Consider the following 27,224-nt stretch of genomic DNA (forward strand, 5'->3'; position numbering starts at 1 on the left):
ACTCGGGGGAAGATGGCTACCACAAAAGACCAGGAATCACCTCCAGCAGTGCACAGTGGTTAACTGGTTTATTTTTCAATATTAAAGTAAGCAATTTGAAGTACCTGAAAGGGCTGGTTACCCCCAAGGAGGAGAGCAGATGATTGAGAAGGGTTCACCATTAGAGAATATCACTGGTTCAGAAGAGCATTAGCTACCCCCCACCATAACTTTCCCTGTCCCAGAAGGAAAAAAAAAATACATTTAATAAAATAATCTATTGAAAGTGTGGCTTTGTTATTTAAAAAAATAGCAGCAGGGTTCACTGCAATCCAAATTCATGGTTTAAAGGTCAGTGCTGCAGTGGAATCTGCTGTTTATTCCTCAGAGATCACCTCCATCCCAGGCTCCCCATCTGGAGGATTATCTGGAGCTCACATCAGTTCTTTGTACCATCTAAGCAATATTCTACTACTTGAAGGCCATGCTTTGCTCTGAAGTACGTTGACGGTTTTCTTTTCCAGGAACTGGAAGTCTGGACAACAGACTTTTCACTGCCTGCAACAGTGTGGCTGGCAGGGTTCTTCAACCCCCAGTCCTTCCTCACTGCCATCATGCAGTCCATGGCCAGGAAAAATGAGTGGCCCCTCGACAAGATGTGTCTCTCGGTGGAAGTGACCAAGAAAACCCATGAAGATGTAAGGGCTCCACCCCGAGAAGGCTCCTATGTGCATGGATTATTCATGGAAGGTAAAAGACTGCATTTTCTATGAGATGTTTTAGACAAGGAGAAGGCCCAGTTCAGCCTTGCAAACCTCTATAAAGAGGGCAGGTGCTGACTCTCGCTGGCTCCTGTGACCCTGAGCAGCGGAGGCGCTGCTCCAGCCAGTGTCAGGGACACGCCAGCCGAGGGCAGCACCCGGCCGTTTTCCAGCAGTTTCACACCCTGGGACCTGGGGTTTGGAAAGTCAGATTGCAGATCCCCAACCTGAGAACTGGCCTGTCTGAGGTTCAGGGTTCTAGGAAATAAATGTACTACACTCCTATGTGACGTGCAAGTAAGGCAACCCAGGAAACCCAGAACCTAAAATAGTTGCTGCTAAACAAGGAGGGGGAAGGAGATGGCAGAGCAGCACAGGGTGCACAGACCACACAGGACAGCTTAGCATAGTCCCACCACAGCCAGGTTCCACCTCCAACTCTGCAGCTTCCATGCAAACCCAAGCTGAAGGGATGAGTGGGGACAGAGTTTATTGAGACATCCCACACACGGTAAGGCAAAAACGCATTCAGGAATCACAGTGAGATGAGAAGATATCAGCCCCAATGACCACCAAGCCATAGCCACCCAGTGTTCACGCTCCGTCCTGCTACAGCAGCTCCTTCCCACCCATCAGTAGTTGTGAAAACAGAAACACCCCCTCCAAGAGACAAAGCTGGTAGCTGGTACCCTGACAATCTGCTACCGCCGCAGGTGCACGCTGGGACATCCCCTCCGGAGCGATCGCCGACGCTCGGCTGAAGGAGCTGACGCCCATGATGCCAGTGATCTTCATCAGAGCCATCCCTGCTGACAGGCTGGACACCAAGAACGTCTATGAATGTCCTGTCTACAAGACACGGATGCGAGGGCCCACCTATGTCTGGACCTTCAACCTAAAGACAAAAGAGAAAGCTGCTAAGTGGGTCCTGGCTGGCGTCGCTCTGCTCTTGCAGATATAAAACCTGCAGTGCCCGTGAAAAACAGCAAATGCTTTTAACTTGCAAAGAAAAAACACTCACAGTTGTGTCACTTAACCCAAGGTTCATTGTCCCAGAATTACTTTAGCAAAAGTATCAATAAAAACAGTGCTGGAACTGCTGTCGTGTGCAGACTGCTCTTAGGCCACATGGCATTTTTCATGATGAATGCTGGTTTCAGTTGGTGGTTTCTGATAAAGTGCTGGTTGAGAGCCAGACCACCAAAGGAAGCCAGACAGAACAACTGCATGCAGCTATCCGGATTCCTTCCCTTCTCACAGCTCTCTGTCTTTCCACACATATTTGTTTGATGGCTCAGAGCTAACTGAGCAGAAACTCATCCAGCCATGTGCACAACATTCCTGAGTGGAAGCAGGGATCTGCTCAGACCAGCCAGGAGGAGGAAGGCACAGGTTTGGCCCAGCTCACCAACACAAAGGAAGTCCAGCTGCAAAGAGACCAACCTCTGAGTATGTTTCTTTCTATTTCTAGGTCACAGAACATCCTCTACTCTTTTAGAATAGAATAGAATAAACCAGGTTGGAAGAGACCTTCAAGATCATCGTGTCCAACCCATCAAACAATCCAACCCACCTAATCAACTAACCCATGGCACCAAGCACCCCATCAAGTCTCCTCCTGAACACCTCCAATGATGGTGACAGCCCATTCCAATGGGCAATCACGCTCTCTGTATAGAACTTCTTCCTAACATCCAGCCTAAACCTCCCCTGGCGCAGCCTGAGACTGTGCAACCTGGCCTAGTGGAAGGTGTCCCTGCCCATGGCAGTGGGGTGGGAAGTCAGTGATCTTTAAGGTCTCTTCCAACCCAAACCATTCCACAATTCTGATTCTTTCACACCACACAATTTGCACCAGCAGTAACACCTATTAGGGTGGTTAGAACTGCTGTGGCCACCTTGCAGAAATTGATGCCTGTCCCTTTAGCAAGAATTAATCTAAAATAGAGTTGCATAAAACTTCCCTCACAGCTAGTGGTAAAAGAAGGCACGAAGGGAGGCAAGCAGAGCTGCTTCTTCCTTTATAAAGCAGAAGCATTTAGAATAAATGACTATAAAGCTTCACACTTGGGTTTCTGATGCCTGAGAAGGCTGAAACTCTTTTGTTGGCAAGCTGAGAGCAGAACACACTGCATATACTCCACCAGTGACACTCACAAAGCAGCCCAAACCTGCACTCAACACCTCTTTATCTGGCTTCTCAACCAGCTTCTCTGCAGGACCTGCGTTACAGTTTGAGTCTCCCACTTTCAGCAGTTAACATCCCAAAATCACCTGAGCACCTAAAGTCCTCTCGTGCCCACTCCACAATTCATGGAAGACACTTGTAACACGTCACAGCATGAAGGAGCCAGGTACACAGCCCCAGAGATGGAGGCCATGTTTCTGTAAATAAAACCTAAGTGTGAACACCCAGCATCAAGGGCACACATCTGAGTGCCAACTGCATGGGCTGTGTGCACAGGAAAAACCTGAGAGAGATTCCATGAAGCTCAGAAGGGCTCCAGTTACTGGGCAGTCAAACTGCAAGGCAAATCCAGGACACTGGAGGAAGCAGAACAGCAAAACCAGCTGTCCCTGGTAACCAACATCTACAAGGTTAAAGCAAAGCACTGGCCAGATAAAAAGATTAAAAGCAATTTAAATACTCCAATATTTTCTATCAGCTGGTCATGATAAAAGGAAGCACAGCCCTTCTCCACAAAGCCCTGCAAGGGACATTTCCAGTATGGAAGTTGCAGTTCTATTCATGGGAAATACCCTTGTATGTGTCTCCTCTACTGACCTGCCAGAAATCCTAGCAGAGGAAACTAAATACAGACCCTGAGCAAGAATTCCAGTCAGTGTCAAGTACTTCAGAAGGAGAGAGATGCCTGGTTTTGACTCACATCACCTATGTTTCCCTCATCCATCTCTTCCACACAACAAAGAACTCTCTATTTATTAACTATGGTCCAGAAGAATGGCAGAGAGCTCACCCAAAGCAGCAGCTTTTCTTCTTTCAAAAGAAGTTCTTGATCAGAGGTGTTACCAGCTTCACCCACAGCTTCACGTATCGGTTTGGCTGCTCGAATGTTGATGGCGAGACCACACCTGAGCAGAGGTAAAGCTGCTCCTGCTCCTGTGTAGGGAAAGAAACACCACCCCAGTAAATCCTAAGGGATAAATTCTAGAATGGCCTTTCAGCTCTTGGATAAAATTGGCCATGGACCTGCTAAAAGAATGCACCATTTCTGCCACAAGCCTTGACCTAAGACTTTGATTTCATGCAGTGCAACTCCAGACCAACTACAGCAGCAACGAGGTGGCACAGGATCTGTCCTTCACACCCCCCAGCCACAGCACTCCACCTTTAATGGCCATCAGCATGTTCAGTAACTCAGCCTTGAGAATTAGCAATTTAAACTCTACAAAGAGCAAAGGTTGAAGGTCTTTTGCCTTCTGTGCCCCACAGCTGAGAGAGAGTTAAGCTTCAGTTTCAGAAAAATCCTCAATTCCTTGCTGTAATTGCCAGAAAAGGAAACCTTACCATAATCTCAAGAGGCTGACTGGGGCAGCTCTTTCTAGACACAGCGTTTTCAAATGAATATGCAGTCATGATTTCAACTAAATTACCAGAAACACTTAGGCTTCTCCAGTGAGTGCACACTGCTGCTGGAGGAAATGAACCATCGTGATGATAACACACATGATGATAACACATGAAAGCAGCTGTTTGATCAAAGGTAAAAGAGGTTTTCTTATCAAGGCCAGTCAGGTCTCTAGATTTGCAGGCAAACAAGGAGCAGATCAGCTACTGTGAGCCTGTCCATCATCTTTTTCTCATTAGCTAAGCTATCACACACAACAGAAAATAGTCTGTGCTGTTTACACACAGGGTGGAACACGGGGAAGGAGGAACCAAGCACTGGAAAGTAACACCAAAAAGGTGAACTGACAACAGAAGGGAGACATTTGTGTGCCCAATCAGTCTAATTTTAGAAAGCCCAAATGCTCTGAGAGCTATGAAGATTCTGCACGGTGATCATCTGATACAGAGAGGTCACCTGATTGCTGGAAACAAGACCGGTTCTGTGAATTGGAGTTCAGTTCCCTCTGTGGAGCACCCAGAGGCACCCAGAGCACTCACATTTCTTCCCAAATCTCATCACACATTTCTACAATGGCACTGAATGGTACCTCAGCAAAGTGATTTCATGGCAACGTACCAGTAATGTACTAAATCTGCTAAACAAAGGTCCCAGAACAGTAAACAAACAGCCAGTCTCACCATCAGCTTCCAGCAAATGGGGATGGCTTAAAGCCCTTTCAATGTGACCACTGCAGCACTGTGTGAGAAAATTCTTTTGTCATAGTTCCATTGATTCTCCCCTTCCATTAGAAACAAGTAGAGGCAAGACATGAATTGAAATATTCAGGCAACTCTTCCAGTAATAGAATTGTTTTTGATTAGATGTACTGTGACTCATCCTGTGGAAGAGCCCTGATGCAACAAGGCAATTCCCATTGATCTTCAAGACAACTCTGCCTGCTTATGCCAGGACTCAGCTGAACAGAACATTTTTGAGATCCCTAAGTCACACACGGAGGCAACAAATTAACTTGCTTTGTATCAGAGCAGACATCAAAAATGACTTGGGACACTGTGAGTTCCTGCAGCAAGACAGCTGGAGAACCAAACAGGATTCAGAGAAGCAGGAAAAGTGCTGAGCAGTCCAAGCTGCCTAATTTTGAAAAGAAGCCCTGAACATTAAACCACTGAAAAATGTTTGTCTCAAGATTATACAATATCATCACAGGATCTTGACTAGTAACATGGCATAGAACCTCATGGGCAATCCAACCAGCCCAGGAATCCCCCTCTTGGAGAAGCTCCACTAAGATCCCCTGCAGCCTACGGGAAGCCACCCAGAAGCTGACTGATTGGTGTTTAGATTCCTACAAAGGATTTCCCAAACGCCTGAGAAGCAAAATCCTCCAGAAGTCCAAGGTCAGCAATTCCATAGGCCTGATCTCATTATCCCAGAGCATGGTGTGATCCTGGCCATGCCTAAACGCTGGGGAATAGGGCCAAGGACATGCTGTGTGCTCAGGGAGCAGGGGAGAGCAGCAGAGAGCGAGCAGGGAGCTGTGAGCACTGCCTCTCCACACGCAGCACCTGAGCTCTCCCGACGCTGGAGTTCACTGGGGACAAGTTCCTTCCCGTCATGGCCTGCGCTTCCCAGAACCAGGCACTTGCAGCAGGCATCTCATCAATAGTCACTTAACTGACAGCTCCCTGAGCCTTCCTGCACTCCAGAAGGTCTTGAATTATCGTAGCTGCAGGCTTTCTTTGCAGCTGTGTCCTCAGCATTCCCTGGGTGGCCGGGGAGCACAGCGGCCCTGTCCCCCCCCGTTCACTTACCCGGTGGAGCTCCTGCTGCAGAGCTTTATTTTCAGTCACTATCGCAACCTGGGCCTCCAAGTCCCGATGAACCGATCGATAGCCGAAATTTGGGGAGCCAATGAGGGTGAGGCAGGGAAGGTCACTGCCTGCCAGGTACAGCCAGAGGCCTGCAGGAAAGACAGGAGAGGAGGGAAACCATGGAGGCAATGAAATGCCCAACGAAACGCTTCACTCAGAATGAACTGAATGTGTCAGACTGCAGGGACTACAAAAGATCAGGACACAAAGTGAGCTGCTCACAGATCACACAATCACAGAGTTGTAGGGGTTGGAAGGGATCTCTGAAGATCATCAAGTCCAAGCCCCTTGACAGAGCAGGATCACCTGAAGCAGATCACACAGGAATGTGTCCAGGTGGGCCTTCAAAGTGGTTAAGTTAGTGGCTGTTCTGCACCATGGTGTACCTGAGAAACACTGAGGATGGACCAATAGATTTTCAATGAAGGAAAACCTACACCAAGCACCAGAGCAGAGGGCAAACAAGCCAGGCCCAGACAGTCAGCTCCAGAGCTGGAAGCAGCACAGTGCCCAGTGACTAACCCCTTCCTGAGACTGCACAGGAGGGTGACATGAAGTGACACCTCCCTGCTCTGGCAGGTGAATTCACATGAAACAGACTGGTAAGAGAAGTGCAAGTTGCTACACCCACTCATTTCCTGGGGAGATACCCCAGGATGAAATCAAGCTTTGCCACGAAACAAGACTCCCAAGTCCACTCCCCACTGCAGTTCACAGACAACTTTGCCAGTGCAACAACTGGGGCAAGTGTGACAGAAGCCAGGATACCATCTATTGTCCAGCACACCATCACAGTACAGCAGGAAAGAACTAGAGATGTAGAAGAGAGCCAGGACTACTGCCAAGGGGAGTCTATCCAGCCATTCTCTGTGTATAAATGGACCCAAGAAGTGTTTCCTCTCCACTTGGCCCATCAGAAGCACTCAGAACAGCCCTGGTAGGTCCCTGAGAGATGAATTATCCCTCCAGCAAGCCACTCAAGACTACAACAAAGAAACCATCACATAAAAACCACCTAGTCCTTAAAATAGAAGCAGGTTTCCTAACTCAGCCCCAGAGCAGTTCCAAGAACGCCTTGAGTAAGAAGCTGCCGATTCACCGCTGGTTCCTGTAACCTCCTCCCCGCCCCCACATCACACACACTCAGCAGCTTTCCTGCCACTTTCAGTCACCCCCTGGCTCGGGGGGGGGCGGGTATTGTCCATCCTTCAGTGGCTCCACAGGCTCACCCCACCCGCAGCACGGCAGAAGTGCCAACACAGTGGCCTGTGTGAGCCACAAAAAGCACCCAAGCGGTGCAGAGATTTGGCAAGTTCTGCCACCAAAGAGGATGGCTGCTGGGGCAGGGTGGTGCCGTGGCACAAGGCTCCCAACAGCAGGCCAGAGCTCTGCTTGTCACGTTCCTCACTCTTTCAAAGCAGTCACATGGCAGCCCCAAAGCCTTTACAGTGTCTCTGGCTTTATGGCCACCTGGCAGGATCTGCTTCAACCAGTGACTCACCTTCCCAGAAAGGGGAAGCGCCATTTCCCAGCCACCGTTCAACAGCAGCTTTATCTGGGAGCAAACAGGCACCTGCCTGGCACTGTCACCCTGGCAGAGAAGGAACCCCAGTCTTAAAGGATATACCTGTGTCACTCACAACATCACACCCAGAAGGGCAGCAGGGGATAGATGTGCAGGGCTGCAGGTGAAGCCTGCTTCATGGTGTGACACCCAGGAGAGCCTCTCTCTGTGTAAGGATTTGTGAACCCAAGGGCGGTGGTAACCCTGGTGGGAATGCAGCATGGGAAGCTGTGCATGAGGATGCAACATGTTTTAAGTGGAGCTGTAAGGGTTTACAGAATAGCAACCACAGCTTGATCCAACAGGAAACTTAAAAGGATGTCCTTTGCCTTAGCCCAAGAAGGAAGCATTAAGGGGCACTATTTGCTGCTAGGGACCTCACGTCCTCTTCCAGGAGCCAGACTCCACAACTGCCCTTCATCTGTCTCCAGGGTTTCCTCTTCTCCCCTCCTCTGCCCTGTCCTCTCTTTCATACACTGCATGACTCCTGCAGGAGGAAGCTGATGAATCAAGCTAGTGCCAAAGGGCAGAATGTGCCAGAGAAGGGAGCTGAGGCTGATCCTTCCAGCACTCTGAAGAGGAAACGGAAACAAGGCAGCAAACATCTCCAACTGTCCCTCCTGCCAAGCACAGGAGCTGCTGAACAAGACTTGAGTCCTGTATCCCTCTCTGAGAGCTAACATCATACAGCACTTCCAAGAGAAGGCACAGCTGGCCCAGGAAGGGACTGGCTGCCCATGCCTTCCAAGCTCAGTCCATGCCAAACCACAAATCCCACTTGGAACCAGCACTGCTTAGCAAGAGGGGGAACCTGCAAACCATGGAACACTTGAGCATGTGCTTCCTGGAAGACAGGCCACACAGGACTTCCCAGCCAGGCAGCACCTCCTTCAGGTTGCCCTGGACTGAGATAAGAGTTTTACTGCTCTGGAGTTACTGGACTCACTGCAGGAGCAGCACAACACTCAACCGCAGTTTCAACAGAGAGGCAGCCTAGTAACTCTCGTGTTGCTCCTTTCATCAAGAGAACACCTACTCAGCAGCTTTCTCTCCCTGTCACCTCTGACCCTTCTTCTGGCAGCCCAGTGGGAAGCAGGGCAGATAGAGGCCCTCTCACAATCATTAACAGCCAGTCTTCTTACAAAAACAACAGGTGAACTCTGGAACAGGAACTGGCCAGAGCCAGGAGGCTGCATCCAGATGAGCTACGTGCAGGAAATGCCCCTCAGATGCTGCAGGGCACTGGGGAAACCTGTGTGTTGATCAGTGCCAGATGGGGCACTGTTTCCAGTAACAGAGCTGTCCTGGGGGACCACGAGCCATCATAGGAAGTGACACATTGCACAGATCTGGTCCCAGAGGATCAGAGGGACAGAAGATGCTGTGGAACACAGCAAACACGGTACAGCTTGGCCAAAGGCCTGACCATGAGACCAAGTCATTCTGTGAGGGGTTTCACTGGTCACTCCCATGTGAGAAGACTGCAAGAACCTCAATAATGTCCCATGCAGTGGATTGCTAAATCAATTTAAAAATAATAATAGTAACCCTCAATTAAGAACAATTAAGTAGGACCTCCTCAGCTATTTGCATTACTAGAACCCACTACTGAGCAATCAAATACTTACTCCTGTCTTTGAAGTAGGAGAACATGAGTCAAGGACTGGATTTTCTGGAAGGAAAAATTAGAGACACAACCAGCAACAAGCAGTCAGGGGAAAATTTTCATGCTTGGGTCAAGGTGCCAGTGAGCTGTGCAAGCTGCACACAACCTATCAAGCCTGAAAGACTCTGGGGGTCGGCTACAGAAGATCATGGTGGCAGTATTTATTATTTTGGTTTGTTATTAACTACATTTGTTAAGCAATATTCATTTCTCAGCAACTTCCCCTCCAGCTGCCTCCAGCTCCCACAAGACACATGAGTGCAGTTATTCACCACCCTGTGCTTTCCTGTATGCCACAAACAGAAGATGGTACAAATTCCTCAAGCCCTACGTCATCCCCTGCTGTGTCCCGGACCACTAAGGAGCCACCTCTAGCAAGCTCCCTCCCTGCTGCCACCACAGATCCTGCCCAGAGGCCCCCAACACAGCCATGGCTTCTGAAACCGACAGGAGGGATACCAGAAACTGCATCACAACTGTTGCTGTGATCATAATAAACACACCCAGGTGCTTCCTTTTCTTTCACATCACATTTCACATCAGGGCAGTGCCTTACTGTCACCACAGGGCCAATTCTTGTGTAATCTCTGGGGCTATATTCAAATCAGAAATCCAGAGGCAAGACATGACTTTGCGTGGCTGTTCTCTGAGTGATCCAAACCTCAGGGGTTTATGCAAGCAAGATACTGGAACCTTGGATGAGTGTTTTGGAGGTTAAGCTCAGGCTCAGCACCCAGCCTGCTCCTTAGTTGTGCAATCCAAACATGCAGAAGTCCTCAGCACCTTCTGAACAAGCCCTCTTACCTTTGGCATGGAAGGTCCACCCAGCCCTGGAGTACTCCTGCAGCTGGACCCTCTCCTGCTGGTGGAGGTAGCAGACCTCACTGTAAAACTGGCGCTCGATGTAAACGTAGGCAGCAGGGATGGCACCTGCCACCCCTTTGGCACCAAAGAAGCCATTCACCTCCGGGGAGGCCAGCAGGATGCGGTACTCAGCCCTGGTGCCCAGAATGAGGTCCATGTACGCTTGAGTCAGGTTGAAGTAGCCGGTGGTGAGGTATATCCTGGCGTCCCGCTCAGCCTCTGTCAGCAGTGTCTCTGTGACCATCTCATCTATTTGAATCCCAAAAGGTTTCATCTGGATTAAGGGATAGATCCAGGTGTCAGGTTCTGGTTTCAGACCCCCTGATGCTTGAGAGCCTTGTTGGGATATCAAGGAGCTGCCTTGCTGGCTGCTGTGGAAAGCCTTTGTGTGAAGGAGCTCTTGTCGTGTCCTGGCAGAGTTGATCACCTCCATGACCCTTCGATTTGCTATCTCACAGTAAGTCGTCTTGTCTCCTGCAGGAAAACCACAAGAGATCATGCTCAAGACCTAAAAGGTACAGAGCTACACATCACCTACTAGGATGCAGGAAAAACTACTGCCAGGACACCAGTAAGAAGGGGCTAACACAAAGACCACACAACTCTCTCCTTTAAGTCTCAAAAATGGATGTTCTAAGGTTAGTAAAGCTCCATTACAGAAGAAAAAAGATTCAGCTTTAAGAGGGGTAAGAAACACAACTAGCAGTAACTTGAAAAATCTGTTGAGGAAGGAAAAGACCATAGCAAAGCTGAACTGGTAACCAAGAATGAATTTGGACACACAAAATAAACTACTGCCCACACTCTAAGCTCACATCACACAGCAGTGAACAAGGCCAGGACAAAAACTTATGATGCAATCAGCCTGACAGATGTCTTGCTCTGCTCACTTGAATGTTTGTTTTCAGTCTTCCTGATCCAATATTCATTTGGCTTCCAGAACAGACTAGACTACAAATTATTAATTACCAAAAATAGCTCTACATTCATGAAACTTTCAGAATATGCACACACAGACAGCTAGAGAATTGAAGAGATTAATATCAGAAACAGAAAGAAACTCTCAAGGAATTTACGCTCTTGTTTAAGGTCACGCACAGCTGCGCTATGAAGCAGCAATGAGACTGCGACAGAGGAACCTGGAGCCTTTGCTCACCCTGCAGGTTAGCTGGTGACAGCCACTGTGCAAGGACCACTGACAAATCCAGACTCCAAACTCAAGAAATCCTGATTTTAATAATGGATGGCACAGAAACAAGACACCCCACGGTCTACAGACAATGGTCAGACAATTCACAAATGGATGGAGTTCAAGTCTTCTGGATTGTATCATCACCCAGATAACACAGCTCCCTCCTACCTTGGTATGGGTGTTCCATCCCCTCCATCATCTGGACTGTATCATCTCGCTGTAATTGCAGAGACACATCTCCAATTGCATCCACTAGCTCTGTGAAGAAGTCTGCAATCTCAGGAGAGTCCTGCAGGAGAACATAGCGATCCTGACGATTGGTGAAGTACAAATCACTCAGGTTTGCACTAGGAGAGAAAAAGAAGAGTTGTGTTCCAGAACAGAGTGCAGACAGACGGTCCGGGCCTAGGCTACACCTCCCACTCTGCAGGTAACTGGAATAAAATACAAACTGGCCATTTCCCTTGGAATCTTGAGAAATCTTTTGGTTTACCCTTTTAAGAAAGACTCTATTTCACATGAGAATCTCACATGGAAAAGCTGTGGTTGCTCTTCCATCTCAGAGGATCACTACAGAAAGACTAACAAACTTCAGACACACGGGCAGCAAGCACACCCTAGCTACAGGAACCATGCAAGGACCTGAAGAGGGAGGACTCACCCGCTGAGGATGACATTATCATCAAAGAGATAGACCTTGATGTGCTGCAGCCCAATGGTCTCATTAAAACGCTCTGGAATGAGGAGCCTGAGAAGCCCACGCAAGTTTGGAGTGTGGAAGAGGGACACGCGGACTTGCTCGGGAAATCGCTGCAGCAAAGGGATCAGCATCGTCCGAGAATTCTTCCTGCCTGGGAGACAAGCAGGGAGTTCACACACAGGATAAAACACAGCAGGACACCAGGGCTCCTCAGCTAGAGGGTGGTGACAGAGACAGCACCCAGCTCATCTGCAGGCGCTTAACACCTTACCCTCTTCCTTTTCTTTTTCAATCACTTTCATTTGCACTACCTGAGTATTGAAACTGACGCCCAGAAGTGTAAGCTGTTAGCTGAATGGGCGCTGGGAATGGTCACTGAGCAAGTCTGACACGACTCAAGCAAGCTGCTTAATCATGCCACACCTCACACTAGAGATATAAAAAAAGGCATCACAAAGGCTCCTGATCAAGTGCTGCTACTTCCAACACTATTTTCCTTTCAAAGGAAAATGCAAGTTGCACAGAGCAGGGTTTGGTCCTTCTTGCTCCTACCATCTATTTGCAGAAGAAAAGGTATTCAGCCTAAGGAACTGGGAGTAAGTAGTGGTATACAAAAGTCCAGTTTTGAAAGGGGTATTGTTTAAGCAAGGAAGTCCAATTGGTCAAGACAAAACCAGTTTACACAGCCTAGCTGTCAAATAAGCCTCAAAAGAAAGCAAAGTGTTTTAACACCTACCCCGAGATCCCCTGGTGTAGTCAAGGAGAATGGAAACTCTGAGGTTAGAGGATTCTTTGGCTTGCAGGGATTTCTCCAGTGTTTCTTCTAAGCAATCCACCTGCAGAGAGAGATTTCTCTACTCATTACAGAGAGTAAATGAAGCTTGATAAAGGAAAGTGTTCAGCAGCCAGGAGGACAGTGGCTATGAAAGCTTCCACACCCCTCTAAGAGTCGTTCCTACTCACGCAGAATGCTGCTGGTTTAGACTCTGCATCTGTCAGCCCAGCATCCCACTCTGTCAGCTCAAAGCAATACATGAAAGGACTTCAATTTTCCATGCACACCTCCTTCAAGCCTCTGAAGAGCAATTCATTCTAGCAAAGTCCCAACACCATTCCCAAAACACAGATTTGCACTACCAAAGGGAAACCTCAGTAGGAGTTCACAAATGATGCAGAGGCAGTTTTATTCCTTAACTACAAGGCTGTTTGTCACAGGAGAATTCAGATCTTGTGTGCAAGCCCAGACAAAGCCAGGCACAAAACCCTGTGCTGGTCCCTGTACACCTTCACCCCGCTGTGGAATTTGCATTTTAACCTAAGAATCTGGCCACACTCAGGCTCTGCCCTGAAGATCTAGGGTAAGGCTTGCATGTCCAGAGGGAAGAACAGGAGACAGGAAAGACTAACAACATGAAGCAAACATGACCTCTGTCTTAAATGCAGAGAGCTAATACTGCCTCTGCCTACTGTACTTGGGAGGACAAAACCCAGCACTACCCACGTACAACTTCAACTGTGTTCAAGCAAAATACAAGTTACTCATGATCCCACATGATCTTCTACAAGAACCCTTTGAACATCATGCCAGTAACCTCTAGGAGCCTGACAGAGCCAGGCTCATTATCCCATTAAAAGATTCAGTATTTCCACAGCTCTGCACCAGGCTTGAAACAGAAACTCCAAGCACCTCCCTTCCAATTTCCTCCCCACCCCACGTGCACGTACACAAATGCAGCCAGGAACCAGGAGTACGCTCTTAAGGAGAGTGGAAAACACATGTAAAGTGAATCCCTGTATGAAAGGTTTCATGACATTACAAGCTCACAAACTGCACCTCACAGATCCCTCCTGCACCTGCAGGAACAGGAAGCTTTATGCAAAGGCAGGCATTGCCTTTCTGCATTCACTTTCTCCCCTTCCCGAACCTTTTTCACACTCACCAGCTCCTGTTCAAGGAGCCCTGTTCCCAGGTACAGTGAAGCCATCACCACTCGCTGCTTGGCTGTCTTTATCTGCACCTAGGGGTAGCAGAAAATAAATTCAGTGTCACCCTTTGGCCTCTGATCACTTGGGAGGCAAGATACAGACCACAGGAGAGCTTGGCTTCCCCTGAGGACAATCACTTTGGCTAAACCATAGCACTGTCAGTGCTGCTCAAGGACGATACACTGTCAGCAAAGATGTAAAACACATCAGCAGCATTGCTGCAGCCAAAAATCAAGGAAGAAACCAATGCTTTCTGGAAAACTGAGGAACACATTCCCTGCAGCTAAAGCTATGACATACAAGAGCAGTTCCCACGCAGCAGCTGCAGCATGGGGATTGTGTCAGTACTGGCAACCTCAGCTTTAATTCTGCAACTGCTTTAATCTTTTTGTATCCCATCCTGTGAGCTAGCTAGAATCTGGAGATCAGAGCTCTGTTCCCTTCCCCTGTGCCCCTCACCAATGCTGCAGGGTGGAGGCTGCTACCCTGCTCCCCAACAGCTACCATGGTGATCTAAGATCATGTTTCAGAAGTACTGGAACTTGCTTTAAACACACATTGTAAAAGGACTCAAGGACAGAGCCAAACAAAGAAATTCTCACCTCTGCCCTCCTGCTTGCCCAAGAAATGCCATAGGACAGGAGTCACACTATAAGGGCCTTTGGACTGCAGGCGTTGTGTGTGGTTCATGTTGCAAAGAGAGTGGCCAAGAGGGCTGATCTACTGCATCTGCTTCAAGAGCAGTTACAAAGGGGATGGACCCAAACTCTTCTTGATAGTTACAGTTGAGCAGCAGTCAAAAGGCTTTGGAAAGTTCAGGTCTGGCACCAGAAAAAAATGCAAACTACAAAGCTGGCACAGCACTGGAACTGTTCACCCAGAGGCAGAACCTCCATCCCCAGCCACTTTCTGAGATTGATGTGATCTGATCTAGTCTTGATGGCAACCCTCCTTCAAGTAGAAGGCTGGACTGGTAACCTGCAGGTGCTCCTTTCTAACAATTTGTCTGTGATTCTCTATAACCACAGCAGCTGCCAGACCCCCAAAACCACTCCCACAAGCTGGAACCCACAACTCACCTTCAAGAGTTCATAGAATTCAGCTGGGCATGAAAGCACCTTGACGTGTGAGCTGGAGATCCCAAACTCTGGCACCAGGTTCCTGATCCACTGGAACCTGTGTGCTCCTTCTGGACAGAGCGAACAAGGTGGGGCTGTGATCACAGGGACAGGAGGTGTGAGCAATGGGGCTAGGAGCAGCCATGATGATCTGTGAAAAGCAAGATGGAGAAATTCCTTATAGTGGAGTCTCTGCTTCCCACAAACAGCTTCCAAGTAGGTAAAGAAAGAGCTGCCACCAGGGCCAACACGTTGCAAGGATCCACAAAGGCATAATTCCCTTGTCTTCTGTTATCCAAGAAAAACCACCAAAGCCAAATCTAGAAATAGAAAATCACAGACAAAAGGTAGGAGAACAGACCACCACATCAGCTCCTTCTCCTAGCTGGCTGGGGAGAGGGGAAACTACCCTTCATCAGAACAGGAGAGGAAACAGGCTGGAAGCTGAAGGAACTGAGAACATGAACCCTCCAAACTCCCCCAGATCAGATGTCTGGTGGTGCCACTGTGGTACCAGCTATAACTGTAACCAGTCACTTCTGAACTGGCTTTATCACACACACATGAGCTTTGCCACTTTCATGTCCAGCTTAGTTCCCAGCAGGGCTAAAGATCAGCTGTTCCTGTTTCAGGTAAAGACCTTTTCCAAATCACACTGCTCTAGAAGTTCCCTAACAGAACAGAAAAAAATGCCTCAGGCCCTCAAATGCATCCAACACAAGGTCTACAACACACAAAGTGCCTGAGTGCACATCCCAGAAAAAGCAATGAAGTCACAGCACCACAAAATATAGCAAAGGATCAGGAGTGTTTCAAGGGGTAGGAGCCAAGCACCGCAGCTGAGAAACATCGAGTGGCCCCCTACAGAGGTGGCACTCACAGTCTGCACAAGCCCTTCAAGAAGGTCAGAACTTCTACAAATCTCAAGGAAACAGCAGGGAACTCATTCTTTAAAAAGCCATTTCAGATAAAATTTAATTCCTTCGGGAAGAAATCAACTTACTGCCAACAGTCATGCTTAGAGGAGTGGCAAGACACAAATGGACCTTTTCTTCTCTGAATGCTTCATGCAAATTCATCAAGTCATACCAGAACCCCTGGTAGGAGTTTGTCCACATGACAAAACCACATTTCAGCACAATTAGCAGCAGCAACTCCCATGAGATCCAGGAATTGATGAGCAAAGGACTGAACTACACCCCCAAACCTGACAGAAAATGTTCTGGTCTCAAATCCCACTCACAGAAGTCATTTGCTACCAGGGCAGAACCAATGCCTGAAGGAACACCAGATCCCTGGGGCCAGCAGACAACCACTAGCTTGTGACCATCCTGATGCATTTTGCCATCACCACATACCAAGAAAAATCTGATTATGTCCTTTACCAGAATTTGTTACAGGGAACTTTTAGGTTTTACCACAATCCAAAGCCCAAATGACCACAGATTCCAGGAAGATGATTTCACTCCTTTGCTTCATGATAAAACACTGGATCTTCACAAGCTTTCTGAACACCCTTACACAGAAACCAGACAGTTTGCAGTTGCATTTCCTGGAAAATCCACTAGTTCGTCACAGACTATTCATGGCAACAGAAACCTGAGTCAAACTGTGAAAGAATTCCTAGGATGGTGGATTTAGAATCATAGAATTGTTAGGGTTGGAAGGGACCTCAAAGATCATCCAGTTCCAACCCCCCTGCCAGCAGGGACAACTCACACTAGATCAGGCTCAGAGCCATATCCAGCTTGGCCTTAAAAACCTCCAGGGATGAGGCTTCCAACACCTCCCTGGGCAACCTGTTCCAGTGTCTTGCCACCTTCATGGTGAAGATTTTCTTCCTAACATCCAATCTGAATCTACCCATTTCTATTTTTGCTCCATCCCCCCTGCAGTCCTATCACTACCTGACACCCCAAAAAGTCCCTCCCCAGCTTTTTTGTAGGCCCACTTAAGATACTGGAAGGCCACAATAAGGTCTCCTCAGAGTCTTCTCTTCTCTAGACTGAATAGCCCCAACTCCCTCAGTTTGTCCTCACAGGAGAGATGCTCCAACAGATCATGCTGGCCAGGCTCAGAATCAACACCCAGAAGCTGTACCAATGACCAGCACAGACTGTTAAACACAATGGAAACATTCCATAGTAAGATATATACACACACACACGTCAATCAAAGCAGAAAAGAAATACCAGAAATACTGGTTTCCAAGAACATTCTGGTCAGCCTTTGCAGGACCTTTGCTCAACCCATGTCTCAAGCCACAGGCCATAAATGGGGAGCAGAGAGTCACTGCTAATTACTGCCAAGGAGGATGGCAAGCAGAACAAGCCAGACCAGGCTGCATCAGTTCAAACCAGCGTCCAAAAATACTCTTTAAACACCACAAAACGCACGACTTGCAGAGCAGTAACAAAGCCCAGGGCTACAACCAAGCCCTGCGGATTACAAATGATGCTGTCTGGAATTATTCCCACTGATGCAACAGTGGCAAATTTTACTCATTTTATGATAACAGTTTATCAGTGAGAGGAGATAAATCTTTTCCTGCTTCCTTTATTGGTCAGTCCTGGCCAGTTACACTTCCAGAAGCCACTACAGCAGCTGAGAAACCATCGTCTAGAAATATGATTCCAAGAAGCCGTTTTCTGGCAAAGAGCACAAAAACTGCCAGTTAAACTGCATCCTGACTCCATGTGGCCAAATATGTGGTTTATGGACTGACCAGGCTTCTTCAATCAACCCTTTCTCAGCATTTTTGAGGGAGAAAAATCCATCTGTGGCACCAGAGCCATTTGCCTTGAACCGCCTTAAACTCTGTACACGTATTGACACTGTGGATTTTTTACTGCCTACACAATTCATAGTACACCTACACTGCTTAACAGTTTAATCCCACACTGAAATTTTAGGATTTATTTAGAGAGCTTAAGGGTTTTACAACGATCCAACAAATCAGTATTTTGCCCTAGCCAACACTAACAATGGCTCAGCAACTGAAGCAGCAACTTCTACCCACAGCTCAAGCAGCTGCCCAAGGACCACAGAACCCTTCCAAGTGTAAGCACCCAGCAGTCAGAAACCACACAACGTTATGAAGAAATCATCAAAACTCCACACTTTGACAAATCAGCTTTCAGGGAACCAGAAAGCAGGGCTAAGGGGGAGCCCTTCCCATGTACTCTACATCATCAAGTTAATCAGAAAGAGAAAACAGAACTAAAAGAAACCACTTCAAATCTTTTCTGCATTAGAAGTTGACCTTAAATATAAATGAGGGATTTTTGTGTGTGTGTGTGTGTGCTCTATTTTTAAAAACTGTGGTTTGGGTACACAAACTCATGGTGGAGCTGAAACAACTCTAATTCACTGTAAAACCTCATCTGCAGAGCCAGAGGTGAAACGAAACTGCAGGATCTGGCGCCGTCCTTTCACCCACGCGTACGTCACCGCATAGGGGATCTACAAACCAGCTGCCTTTGAATCTGGCTGTCTCTTTCCAGGGCTCAGTCTAGTAATTTATCTGTGCTAAAAAAAAAAAACAACACTGCTGAAACCAAAAGAGAAGTCAGAAAAGAATTTCCTTGGCCTACAAGGGCAGAACAAGGGCTAACACAGGGCTCTGAGACGTCAGCAAGAATGACTGCAGCCCATCTGCTGTCCAGGGGAAAGGCGAGCGGAGATGTGTCGTGACATGAGACACACCACCCTTAAAAGCTTGCCTCATACAGAAGATTGTATCAGGCATCACAGTAATCAAACCACAACAGAATCCTCCCAGGCCTCTCTTACCAAGTACAGTGCAAAGTGGTGCCCAAAAGCTGGAAGACAGGACCTAGGACCTATTTCTAAAGATTCCTTGGAAGCATTTTGTTTGATTGCTTCTGACCCGAGAACATGAGTTCCACAGAAGAACAATCACCTCTGCTTCATTACTGGTTTGGTTTCAGCAGGACCTGCACTCCAGGTCACAGAGCCCAAAAAAAGCAACAGCAGCAAAACTAAGGCTGTGGGGCAGTGGCACAGGCAAGAAGAGGAGAAGCTGTTCAGGGGAGCCGAGCTAAAGGACTGACAGGAAGAACCAATCTTCAGCTTCACGTTCCCTTCAGCACAGTACACAGCGAGCCTAGCAGCAAGAAGGGCAGATCTGCCTGCCCACAGCTTCTTCATGCCTGTTTTCTCTGGGGAAGGACAAAGGAGAGGGAGGCTCTGGGCCATTTTCAGAGGCCAACTCCTAGATCCTGCTCACCACACAGCCAGGACATCAGGAAAGCTCACTCCTTCCCACAGCAGCCAACTCAGACACATTTAAAATGACACCGAAAACACACTCTGCACAGTTTGATAATTCATTTGCTCCAGCACAATGGAGACAGCAGCTGGGCAGAGCAGCCCTCTTCCCCCCTCACCTCCCCCATATCACATCCAGCCCCAGCACAGACAGGATTGAGGCCTGTTCTCACATCTTTTCCAGTGGGGAGCAGGGGGATCTCACCTTCCACAAACAACCTCCAGCCCAGGTGGGTTGTGCTGAACACCTGAACTCCAGGCAGCATCAGTCTGGAGGCTGACCAGTACCGATGACAGCTAAGGTAGTCATGGAATGGTTTGGGAGGGACCTTTAAAAGTCAACCCCCTGCAGTCCAACCCCTTCCAGTGAGCAGAGACGTCTTCAAGTAGATCAGGTTGCTCAAAGCCCCAGACAACCTGACCCTGAATGTTTCCAGGGTTGGGGAATCTACCACTTCTCTGAGCAACCTGGGCCAGTGTCTCACCACCCTCAGCATGAAGTACTCCTTCCTTGTATCTAGTCTAAATCTCTCTCTTAGTCTCAAACCATCATCCCTTGTTCTGTCCCAACAGACCCCGCTAAAGTCTGTCTCCATCTTCCTTATAGACCCCTTTAAGTGTTGAAAGGCCGCAATGAGTAATTAATTAGTAACATCGTTTAGCACCTGAAGACGGCAGAAGGAAAGTAAATGATGGAGGAAAACAAGTGCAGCTCGTCCTAGGGGCAGCGAGCACAGACCGACAGCCTGCAGCAAGCTGAGAGAGCAGAACTAGTCCCAAGCCTAAACTTAACCCTAACCAACCCTTCGGTAGCTGATTCACTGTGGAAACATCAGAGCCGAGCCGCCCCGCCTGCGGGAGACCGAGTCCGGTACCGGCAGGGCCGTCACTCCCCGCACCTCCGCAGCGTTTTTAAAGGGTCGAGCAGAGCACGCACGGGGCAGAATCCCGGGGCAGAATCCCAGGGCAGCGCCGCGGCCAGAGAGGGGAAGCGGCGAGCGGGAGTCAGCGCGCTCCGCACCCAGGTAACGCACAGCCCACAGCGCACAGCCCAGCCACAGGAGCGGAGCCGCTCGCCCGCCGCACCGGGCGAAGCTCGGGAGGGACCAGGGCCGGCTCGGCGCAGCTGCTTACCTGCGGGCGCGGCGGTCACGGCCACGGGACAGGCGGTCGGAAAGGCGGCCAAGCAGCGCGGCTAGCCCGAGGCGGCCCCGAGGCAGCCAGGCCGAGAGCCGCCGCCACAGCGCCGTGCCCCCCGCCGCCGCCATCAGCCCGCGCGCCTTCCGCTTCCGGCCGCTGCCATGGCGACGCGGCAGGGCCGTCCTTCCGCTTCCGGGCCGGGCGGCTGCTCCCGCCGCTCTGTCCCCCGCGGCGTGGCGGCGTGGCGAGACCGCTCCCAACGGGAATGCCCCGCAGGAGCTCGGGGAGCGGCTCCGTACGGGCTCGTTGTCCGGCGGCGCCTGCCCGGTGACTTCCCCGCGCCCTCCCCGCTTTACACCCGAGCCCCAGGAACTTGGTCGCCGTCCTGGCTTTCAGCCCTCCCAGGTCTCCCAGAGCCATTGTCCCCCAAAATCCTTCTTGGAGAGCCCGGCCCCGGGGACGCTCCTGCCCGCCGCATGCCGCCTCTACGCCCGCCCTGGCACGGCCCCGGGATGAGCTTAGTGTATGGTCATGGAGGGAACTGCTGGTCCACGCCGTGTCCCCGTAGCTTCCCACACCGGGCAGGGCGAAGCGGAGCCCTGACGGGGCGGTGTGCGGGTGCCTCCGCTGTGCCCGCCAGAGCCACCTCCCTGCCGCCCAGCCTCGGCTGCGGGAAGCCCAGCCCAGCCCAGCCCGGCCCGGCCCCCGTTTCGCCACTCCCGCCCCCGGCAGCGCTCCAGAGCTCGTTTGCATTGCAGACCAGCTGGTTCACCGCAGCCTCACTTCCCAGAACTGCTCCTCTGGTGTTTATTCCTGACTGGCAGAGGCAGCGGCGGCCGCGGCAGCTCCTCCAGGGCAAATTAAACTATTTAAAATAAAATCCCTGACAAAGTCTGGCTTGTTTTCCAGGTCGAAACTGACAATGGCCAAAGGAAAATGCAGAGAAACGAGATGGGCAAGGGGACTCCGGTCCCCCCTGAGCTCTGCTCGCCGCCCACTCTGCTAGGCTGGCCCACATGCTCCCCTTCTGGGGGCTTCCAGACCCGAATGAGCCAGAGCAAAGGGACGAAGAACCCCTCTCGGGGTGGACTCTGCCTTCCAGCCCCGGGAGGACCCAGCCAGGGGAAGGGGGCCCTCGGCTTCACGGCCTCGCAGAAGCTTCCCCACCGGCCCACAGACGGACATCTCGGCCCCTGCTCTGCCACGCCGAGTGCCAAAGCACCAACCGCACAGGGCAACCCCAAAGCTCCCGGAGCCAGCGCTGGTCCCAGCTACTGACCAGAGGCACCATCGGAGCTACCGGCGCCGCCATTGTCCCTCGTGGGTCACAGCCCCCTTGAAGTGGGTCTGCAGGCGGGGGTAGTTCGGCCACTGCTGATCTCTGGGAGCCCCCCAGGCATAGCCTTGGGAGATAACTCGCCCCTTATTGTCCCGATATGTGGAGGGCGGGGTGGGAGGGAGTTTCATCACCTCAGGTCTCTCGGGAAGCGCATCCGGGGCCAGAGGCAGCCTGGGCACATTGTACTTGAAACAAAAGCTGGCAACGTGTTCTGCTGGCTCCGCTGCCCCACTGCATGGCGGCACCCCCCCCACACACACCCTCCGGTGTACCCTGCCAACAAGACCCAAACCCACACTTCTGTTAGGTCGGGGTCCAGAAAACCTTCCCAGCGGAGGCGAGGGCACTTCGCAGTGCCCTCCTGGGGCACAAGCATCCCCAGCTATTACCTCCCCGGGGCATGCCGCACCCCCCCCCCCCTGCCATGCCCACGGGCAAGATTTCCCCCCGACGAGGGTGTCCCGGGGCGGGGGGGTCCGGGGGTTGTCCCCGCGGCCGGGCTCGGGAAGGGAGGAGAAGGCGCGGGGGGAGGCAGAACCCGGGACTCTCTTCTTAGAAGGAAAGATCGTGCCGGGGAGCGAGGGGGATGGGGGGGAGGGCGGCTGCGCTGCCCGGAATGGGCCGGCGGCGGCTGGCGGCACGCCGAGGCGGGCCGGGCCGGGCGGGGCGGCGGGAGGGCGCCGGCAGCGTTACAAGAAGCCGCGCAGTTCCAGGAACCCGAGGGCGGGCTCTGCGCCCGCTATAAGAGGCCTCCCCGGGCGGCCTCGGTAGCTTTGCCGCCGCCCGCTGCCAGGCACCGGCTTTCACCGCCACTGCCGAGACCGGCCCCGGCACCCGCGCTCCAGGTACAGTGGCTGCCCGCGGTGGGACGGGATCCGGGAGTAGGGAGGCGGGGACCGCGGTTTCCCACGGGGACGGATAGCCCCACACCGGGAATGCCGGTGCCCCCGAGGGGAGCGATAGTAGAGAACTGGTAATACCGGTGTCCCCCAGGGAGTGGGGTAAACGGGCATCTCGGTGCCCCTGGGAGAACAGTAACCAGGTACCGGGGGGGTGCTTTGTACCCTGAAAAGGCTGATAGCCGGAGATGTCGGTGCCCCGGGAGGGCAATGGCCGGGGTTCCCAATGCCCCCCGAGAAACGAGGTAGCCGAGGCGGGGGGATGCCGGCGCCTGGCGGGGGAGGGCGATAGCAGCTGCCGGTGCTCCAGGAGGACATTCGGCGAGGGCTGGGAATTCCGGTGCTCCCGGGAAGGGAGCAGCGAGCGGGGCGCGGGGATGCCGGTGCTAACGGCCATCTCTGCCGCAGGTGATGGTGTAGCAGCGGCTGGTCCCGCAGCAGCACCCCGGGCACGCAAAGCTGGCTCCCTGCGCCATGGTCACCCACAGCAAGTTCCCCGCCGCCGGGATGAGCCGCCCCCTCGACACCAGCCTGCGCCTCAAGACGTTCAGCTCCAAGAGCGAGTACCAGCTGGTGGTGAACACCGTGCGCAAGCTGCAGGAGAGTGGATTCTACTGGAGCACGGTGACTGGCGGTGAGGCCAACCTGCTGCTGAGCACCGAGCCCGCAGGCACCTTCCTCATCAGGGACAGCTCGGACCAGCGGCATTTCTTCACTCTCAGCGTCAAGACAGAGTCAGGCACCAAGAACCTGCGTATCCAGTGCGAGGGTGGCAGCTTCTCCCTGCAGAGCGACCCTCGCAGCAGCCAGCCTGTGCCCCGCTTCGACTGTGTGCTCAAGCTGGTACATCACTACATGCCACCCGCGCCTGTCCCTGAGCAGCCAGGAGGGACCCTGCACCCCAAACGCACCTACTACATCTACTCGGGTGGTGAGAAGATCCCCTTGGTGCTGAGCCGCCCACTCTCCTCCAGCGTCTCCAGCCTGCAGCACCTCTGCCGCAAGACTGTCAATGGGCACCTGGACTCCTATGAGAAGATGACTCAGCTGCCAGCTCCCATCAAGGAGTTCCTGGACCAGTATGATGCCCCTCTCTAAGGGGCCAGTGGAGCAAAGTTACACGCTACAAGCACAAGAGCAGGGGACAGGCACAATACCTCACCAGTGTGGGGACTCACAGGGCATGCCAAGCCTCTCCCTCCAAGACGGAAAGGAGAGGGACTGGGGTGAGCCACTGTGGACCCAGTGCTGTGGCCAGCACAGCCTGGTGCCTTTGGTGCTGGGGGGGAACCCCGAGGAAGTGCGACAGCCTCTCTCTATGGGGAAGGAGGAGGCTGCTCCGGTTGGACTGTGGATGTTACAGTGTGCCCAGTGCAAAGGCCTCCCCATCACAGCCAGGGAGATGCTGTTGGCAAAGCATCCATGAGCTCAGGCAGACAGGATGGCACCCACAGCACAGGGGAACATGCACCCTGGCAGCCACATCCCGACTGCTGTGGTGAGATCATACCTGGGGTGTCTTGGCAAGAGCCCTCTCCTGCCACCCAAGCATGGAAAGCACTGGAGCCCAGTGAGTGCCTGATCACTTTTCCTCCGTTTTAAGGGGAAAGTGTTTTTTGCCCATACTGTATGTTACCTCTTGCTGCCTCCCTGTGGGTGGAAGCTCCTTTCACACCAGGCCCCAGACTTGGAGGTCGCTGCCTTTTTCCCCTAGCTGCCATTTTCCAGGGGACTAAGCCTTAATCTTATCCCTGCCCCATGGTTTGGGTTGCTGCACATCATTTGGTGACGCTGCACCGCTAACAGTCCCGGTGACGTGCCGTGAAGCTGGAGGGGAAAGAACGTGTCCTGACACCACTGAGAATCCTGCACGACCTCATCTGCAAGGAGCGCTCCAGGACTTGCTGCTGCCACCAGACCGTTACTCCCGAGCGTCACAGCCCACATCTGCCCAGCTGCTCCCTGCAGACCCTTAACACTCTGCTCTGTGGGGACACCAATTTCCCCCAGGAGCGTGGCGGGAGGATTCTTTGGAGCGTGTCGTCTCACAAGTGCTTTTCTGCGTGTGCCCAGAGAAGCAGTTGGGTTTTTCTGGCTTTTTTTTGTTTGTTTGTTTTACTTCATTTTTTTTTTAACCAAAGGGATGTTTACAGGCCAACGTGAATCACTGTCTTTTATAAAGATTCCATCTTCACCTCCAGCCTTGAGGGCTGAGCAAAAACCATGCTTGAAAATTCAACCAAACCAAAACTCAAGATGAAACTTTGCACATATTTATATTTATATTCAGAAAAGGAAATGTTTCCATAATTTATAATAAAGAGCACTATTTTTTAATGAAAAAAAAAAAAAATCTGGTTTGTTTTTCTCCCTTGCATCTCTGAGGCTGCTTGGGCCGACCCCCTCCCCCCCCCCCCCACCAACCCCGGCATGACGCATGTCCCTCTGCAGCCGCTGCCCTCACTATGAAGTTGGGATGGTGTTTACACCACGTAAGCGCCCGTTTCCTGGAGCCTGTTCTCCAGGCCGGGGTGATCCCTCCGGGGTGACTCACAGCCCGGCGTGCGTAAGCGCTGCTCCAGCGCTCAGGTACGTCCGAGCCCCGCGACCTCCCTCCACTGGCCGAGCCACAAACCGCTGTGGGGACGGGACCCGCTTCTGGCACGTGCTGCAGCCACAGCTGTCCCTGGACTGCAGCACATGGCCCATTGCCCTGGGCACAGAGGGGGAGAGTTGCTGGCCTGTGGCACGGCACCAAGTGCAGCCCTGCCTCTGCAATACTCCTGCCCCCTAGCTCAGTTTTGGGAGGGGAATGCAGAGGAACAAGGCATCAAGGGATGCAGGGTTAGAAAAAGGTTTGTGGTGCTTTTGTTGTGAGTGCAGGGATTGGGGGTTAAGCAGGGAGGCTGAGGTCCTGCTCACTGCACAGCACAGAGTTAGAAAGTTTTATCCTGAACCATGAGGACTGTCCTGTGCAGACCCTCATGCCAGACCCAGCCTGGCATAGAGCACATGTCAGAGGAGGAGGAGGGAGAGGGTTTCCGCCTGGGGCATCCTGGCCCCTGGCTGGCAGCACCTGGCCCCCTACTCTTGCCTTCTATGGAGGTACCATCCGTGAGAACCAGGCATGGGAATAAACCCACAGCTCCAGCTAGCTGGAGGGAAACTGTGTCTGGAGGGGTGTGGGGGAAACTCCTGTGAGAGTTCCATCCGCTTGCAACATCCCCAGAGTCCCAGGCAGCAAGAAGGAAGCCCAGGCACCCTGTGCTTCACAGCCACTGCAGCACTTGCTGTGCTATGGGCACCGCTCTGGGCATCCTGCACCATACTCCCTCCTGGGGAACCCCAGCCACTGGGAAAAGGCTTCCCTTAGGAATCACCCCAGAGCAGAGGGATGGCAAATGTGCCCTCTCAGGCTGCAGGCACGGTATGGTCCCAGTGACTATTTTGGTGCTGCTCTCTGGGGCTGTGGCTCGCAGGCTGCCAGGAAGCGCTGTGCAGCCTGCCCGGGCACTCGCCGGAGCTATGTGAGGAATGTCCATGTGCACGGGTGGCTGCCCGCCAGGCCCTGCCGAGGCACATCCCCGACGTCAGGGTTCCCAGCAGCACCAGTGACTCCCAGCCCCACTCCAGGGAACAGGGTGGGAGCAGCACCATGGGGATGAGCAGCCCCCGCCAGCGGGAGCACCTGGGGAGGGACCGGCAGCATCACAGCGCTTAGGCAGAGCAAGGCACAGCAGGGGATGTGAAACTGGGAATCTGGGAGACCTGAACACCCTCTGCACTGCACTGGCAGAGTGAAGGGGGTCACAGCACCCCACCATGGGGCAGAGCCGGGAAGCTGCCCGAATCAGCCCTGACCAACAACCTCTGCTGGACCCTAACCCCCTTGTCCCTGTGGGAACAGCCCTGGCTTCACTGCTTCCCAGAAGGGCCCTGGGGGCCAGTCAGGGGTCCTTCCCTCTCTCTCAGGCCACTGCGATGTTGTATCCCGCTGCTAAGTCAAGAGCCCGGGGAGCTCCACCAGCCCCATGGCTTTCTTGGAATAAAGCCAAGCTCACGGCAGCACTGACGCAGCGGCCAGCGGGTAAATCCCTGCCGAAGGTTTCACAAACCTCTTGCCTTCAGAGAAGCTGAGTGGACTTGGCCCCGTGTTTCGTAAGGAGCCAAGCGAGTGTGTCACTGGCAGCCAGTTCCCCTCTGTCCCGTGGCTGACTGAGCTCATCCTCACAGAAGCTTCCTGGATGGGAAAGGTGTTCTTG

General features: G+C 51.9%; 3 protein-coding genes across 3 annotated transcripts in view; 2 read left to right on the top strand and 1 right to left on the bottom strand.

The window, feature by feature from the left end:
• DNAH17 (dynein axonemal heavy chain 17) overlaps window positions 1-1,828 on the top strand; it is a 38,704-nt gene extending 36,876 nt beyond the window's left edge. Inside the window, exons 79-80 of the mRNA XM_068151313.1 lie at window positions 504-729; window positions 1,454-1,828. Of these exons, the coding sequence (XP_068007414.1) occupies window positions 504-729; window positions 1,454-1,701 (474 nt within the window). The 3' untranslated portion in view covers window positions 1,702-1,828. The remainder of the gene's footprint in view (window positions 1-503; window positions 730-1,453) is intronic.
• Window positions 50-21,079, bottom strand: PGS1 (phosphatidylglycerophosphate synthase 1). The gene is made up of 10 exons (XM_068151314.1): window positions 20,719-21,079; window positions 15,256-15,445; window positions 14,131-14,208; window positions 12,927-13,026; window positions 12,152-12,341; window positions 11,659-11,837; window positions 10,239-10,772; window positions 6,145-6,293; window positions 3,719-3,861; window positions 50-1,635 (listed from the first exon to the last, which is right to left on the bottom strand). The coding sequence occupies exons 1-9, from the start codon at window positions 20,850-20,852 to the stop codon at window positions 3,742-3,744; spliced, it is 1,674 nt and encodes a 557-aa protein (XP_068007415.1). The 5' UTR covers window positions 20,853-21,079; the 3' UTR covers window positions 50-1,635; window positions 3,719-3,741.
• Window positions 21,080-22,810: 1,731 nt separating this feature from the next.
• Window positions 22,811-25,303, top strand: SOCS3 (suppressor of cytokine signaling 3). The gene is made up of 2 exons (XM_068151315.1): window positions 22,811-22,908; window positions 23,371-25,303. The coding sequence occupies exon 2, from the start codon at window positions 23,437-23,439 to the stop codon at window positions 24,058-24,060; it is 624 nt and encodes a 207-aa protein (XP_068007416.1). The 5' UTR covers window positions 22,811-22,908; window positions 23,371-23,436; the 3' UTR covers window positions 24,061-25,303.
• Window positions 25,304-27,224: the final 1,921 nt, after the last annotated feature.

Source organism: Melanerpes formicivorus, unplaced genomic scaffold (genome assembly GCF_026170545.1).
Source record: "Melanerpes formicivorus ecotype bairdi unplaced genomic scaffold, bMelFor1.0.p_v2 SCAF_21, whole genome shotgun sequence".
Taxonomy (NCBI): Eukaryota; Metazoa; Chordata; class Aves; order Piciformes; family Picidae; genus Melanerpes; species Melanerpes formicivorus.

Coding starts and splice junctions, on each gene's coding strand:
- PGS1 (XM_068151314.1), bottom strand. CDS start 20,852: ATGGCGGCGGCGGGGGGCACGGCGCTGTGGCGGCGGCTCTCGGCCTGG. Junction 12,342..12,926: donor CTACACCAGGGGATCTCGGG/GTAGGTGTTAAA, acceptor CTTGTCTCCCAG/GCAGGAAGAATTCTCGGACG. Junction 6,294..10,238: donor GTGGACCTTCCATGCCAAAG/GTAAGAGGGCTT, acceptor TCTTTCCTGCAG/GCCTCTGGCTGTACCTGGCA.
- SOCS3 (XM_068151315.1), top strand. CDS start 23,437: ATGGTCACCCACAGCAAGTTCCCCGCCGCCGGGATGAGCCGCCCCCTC.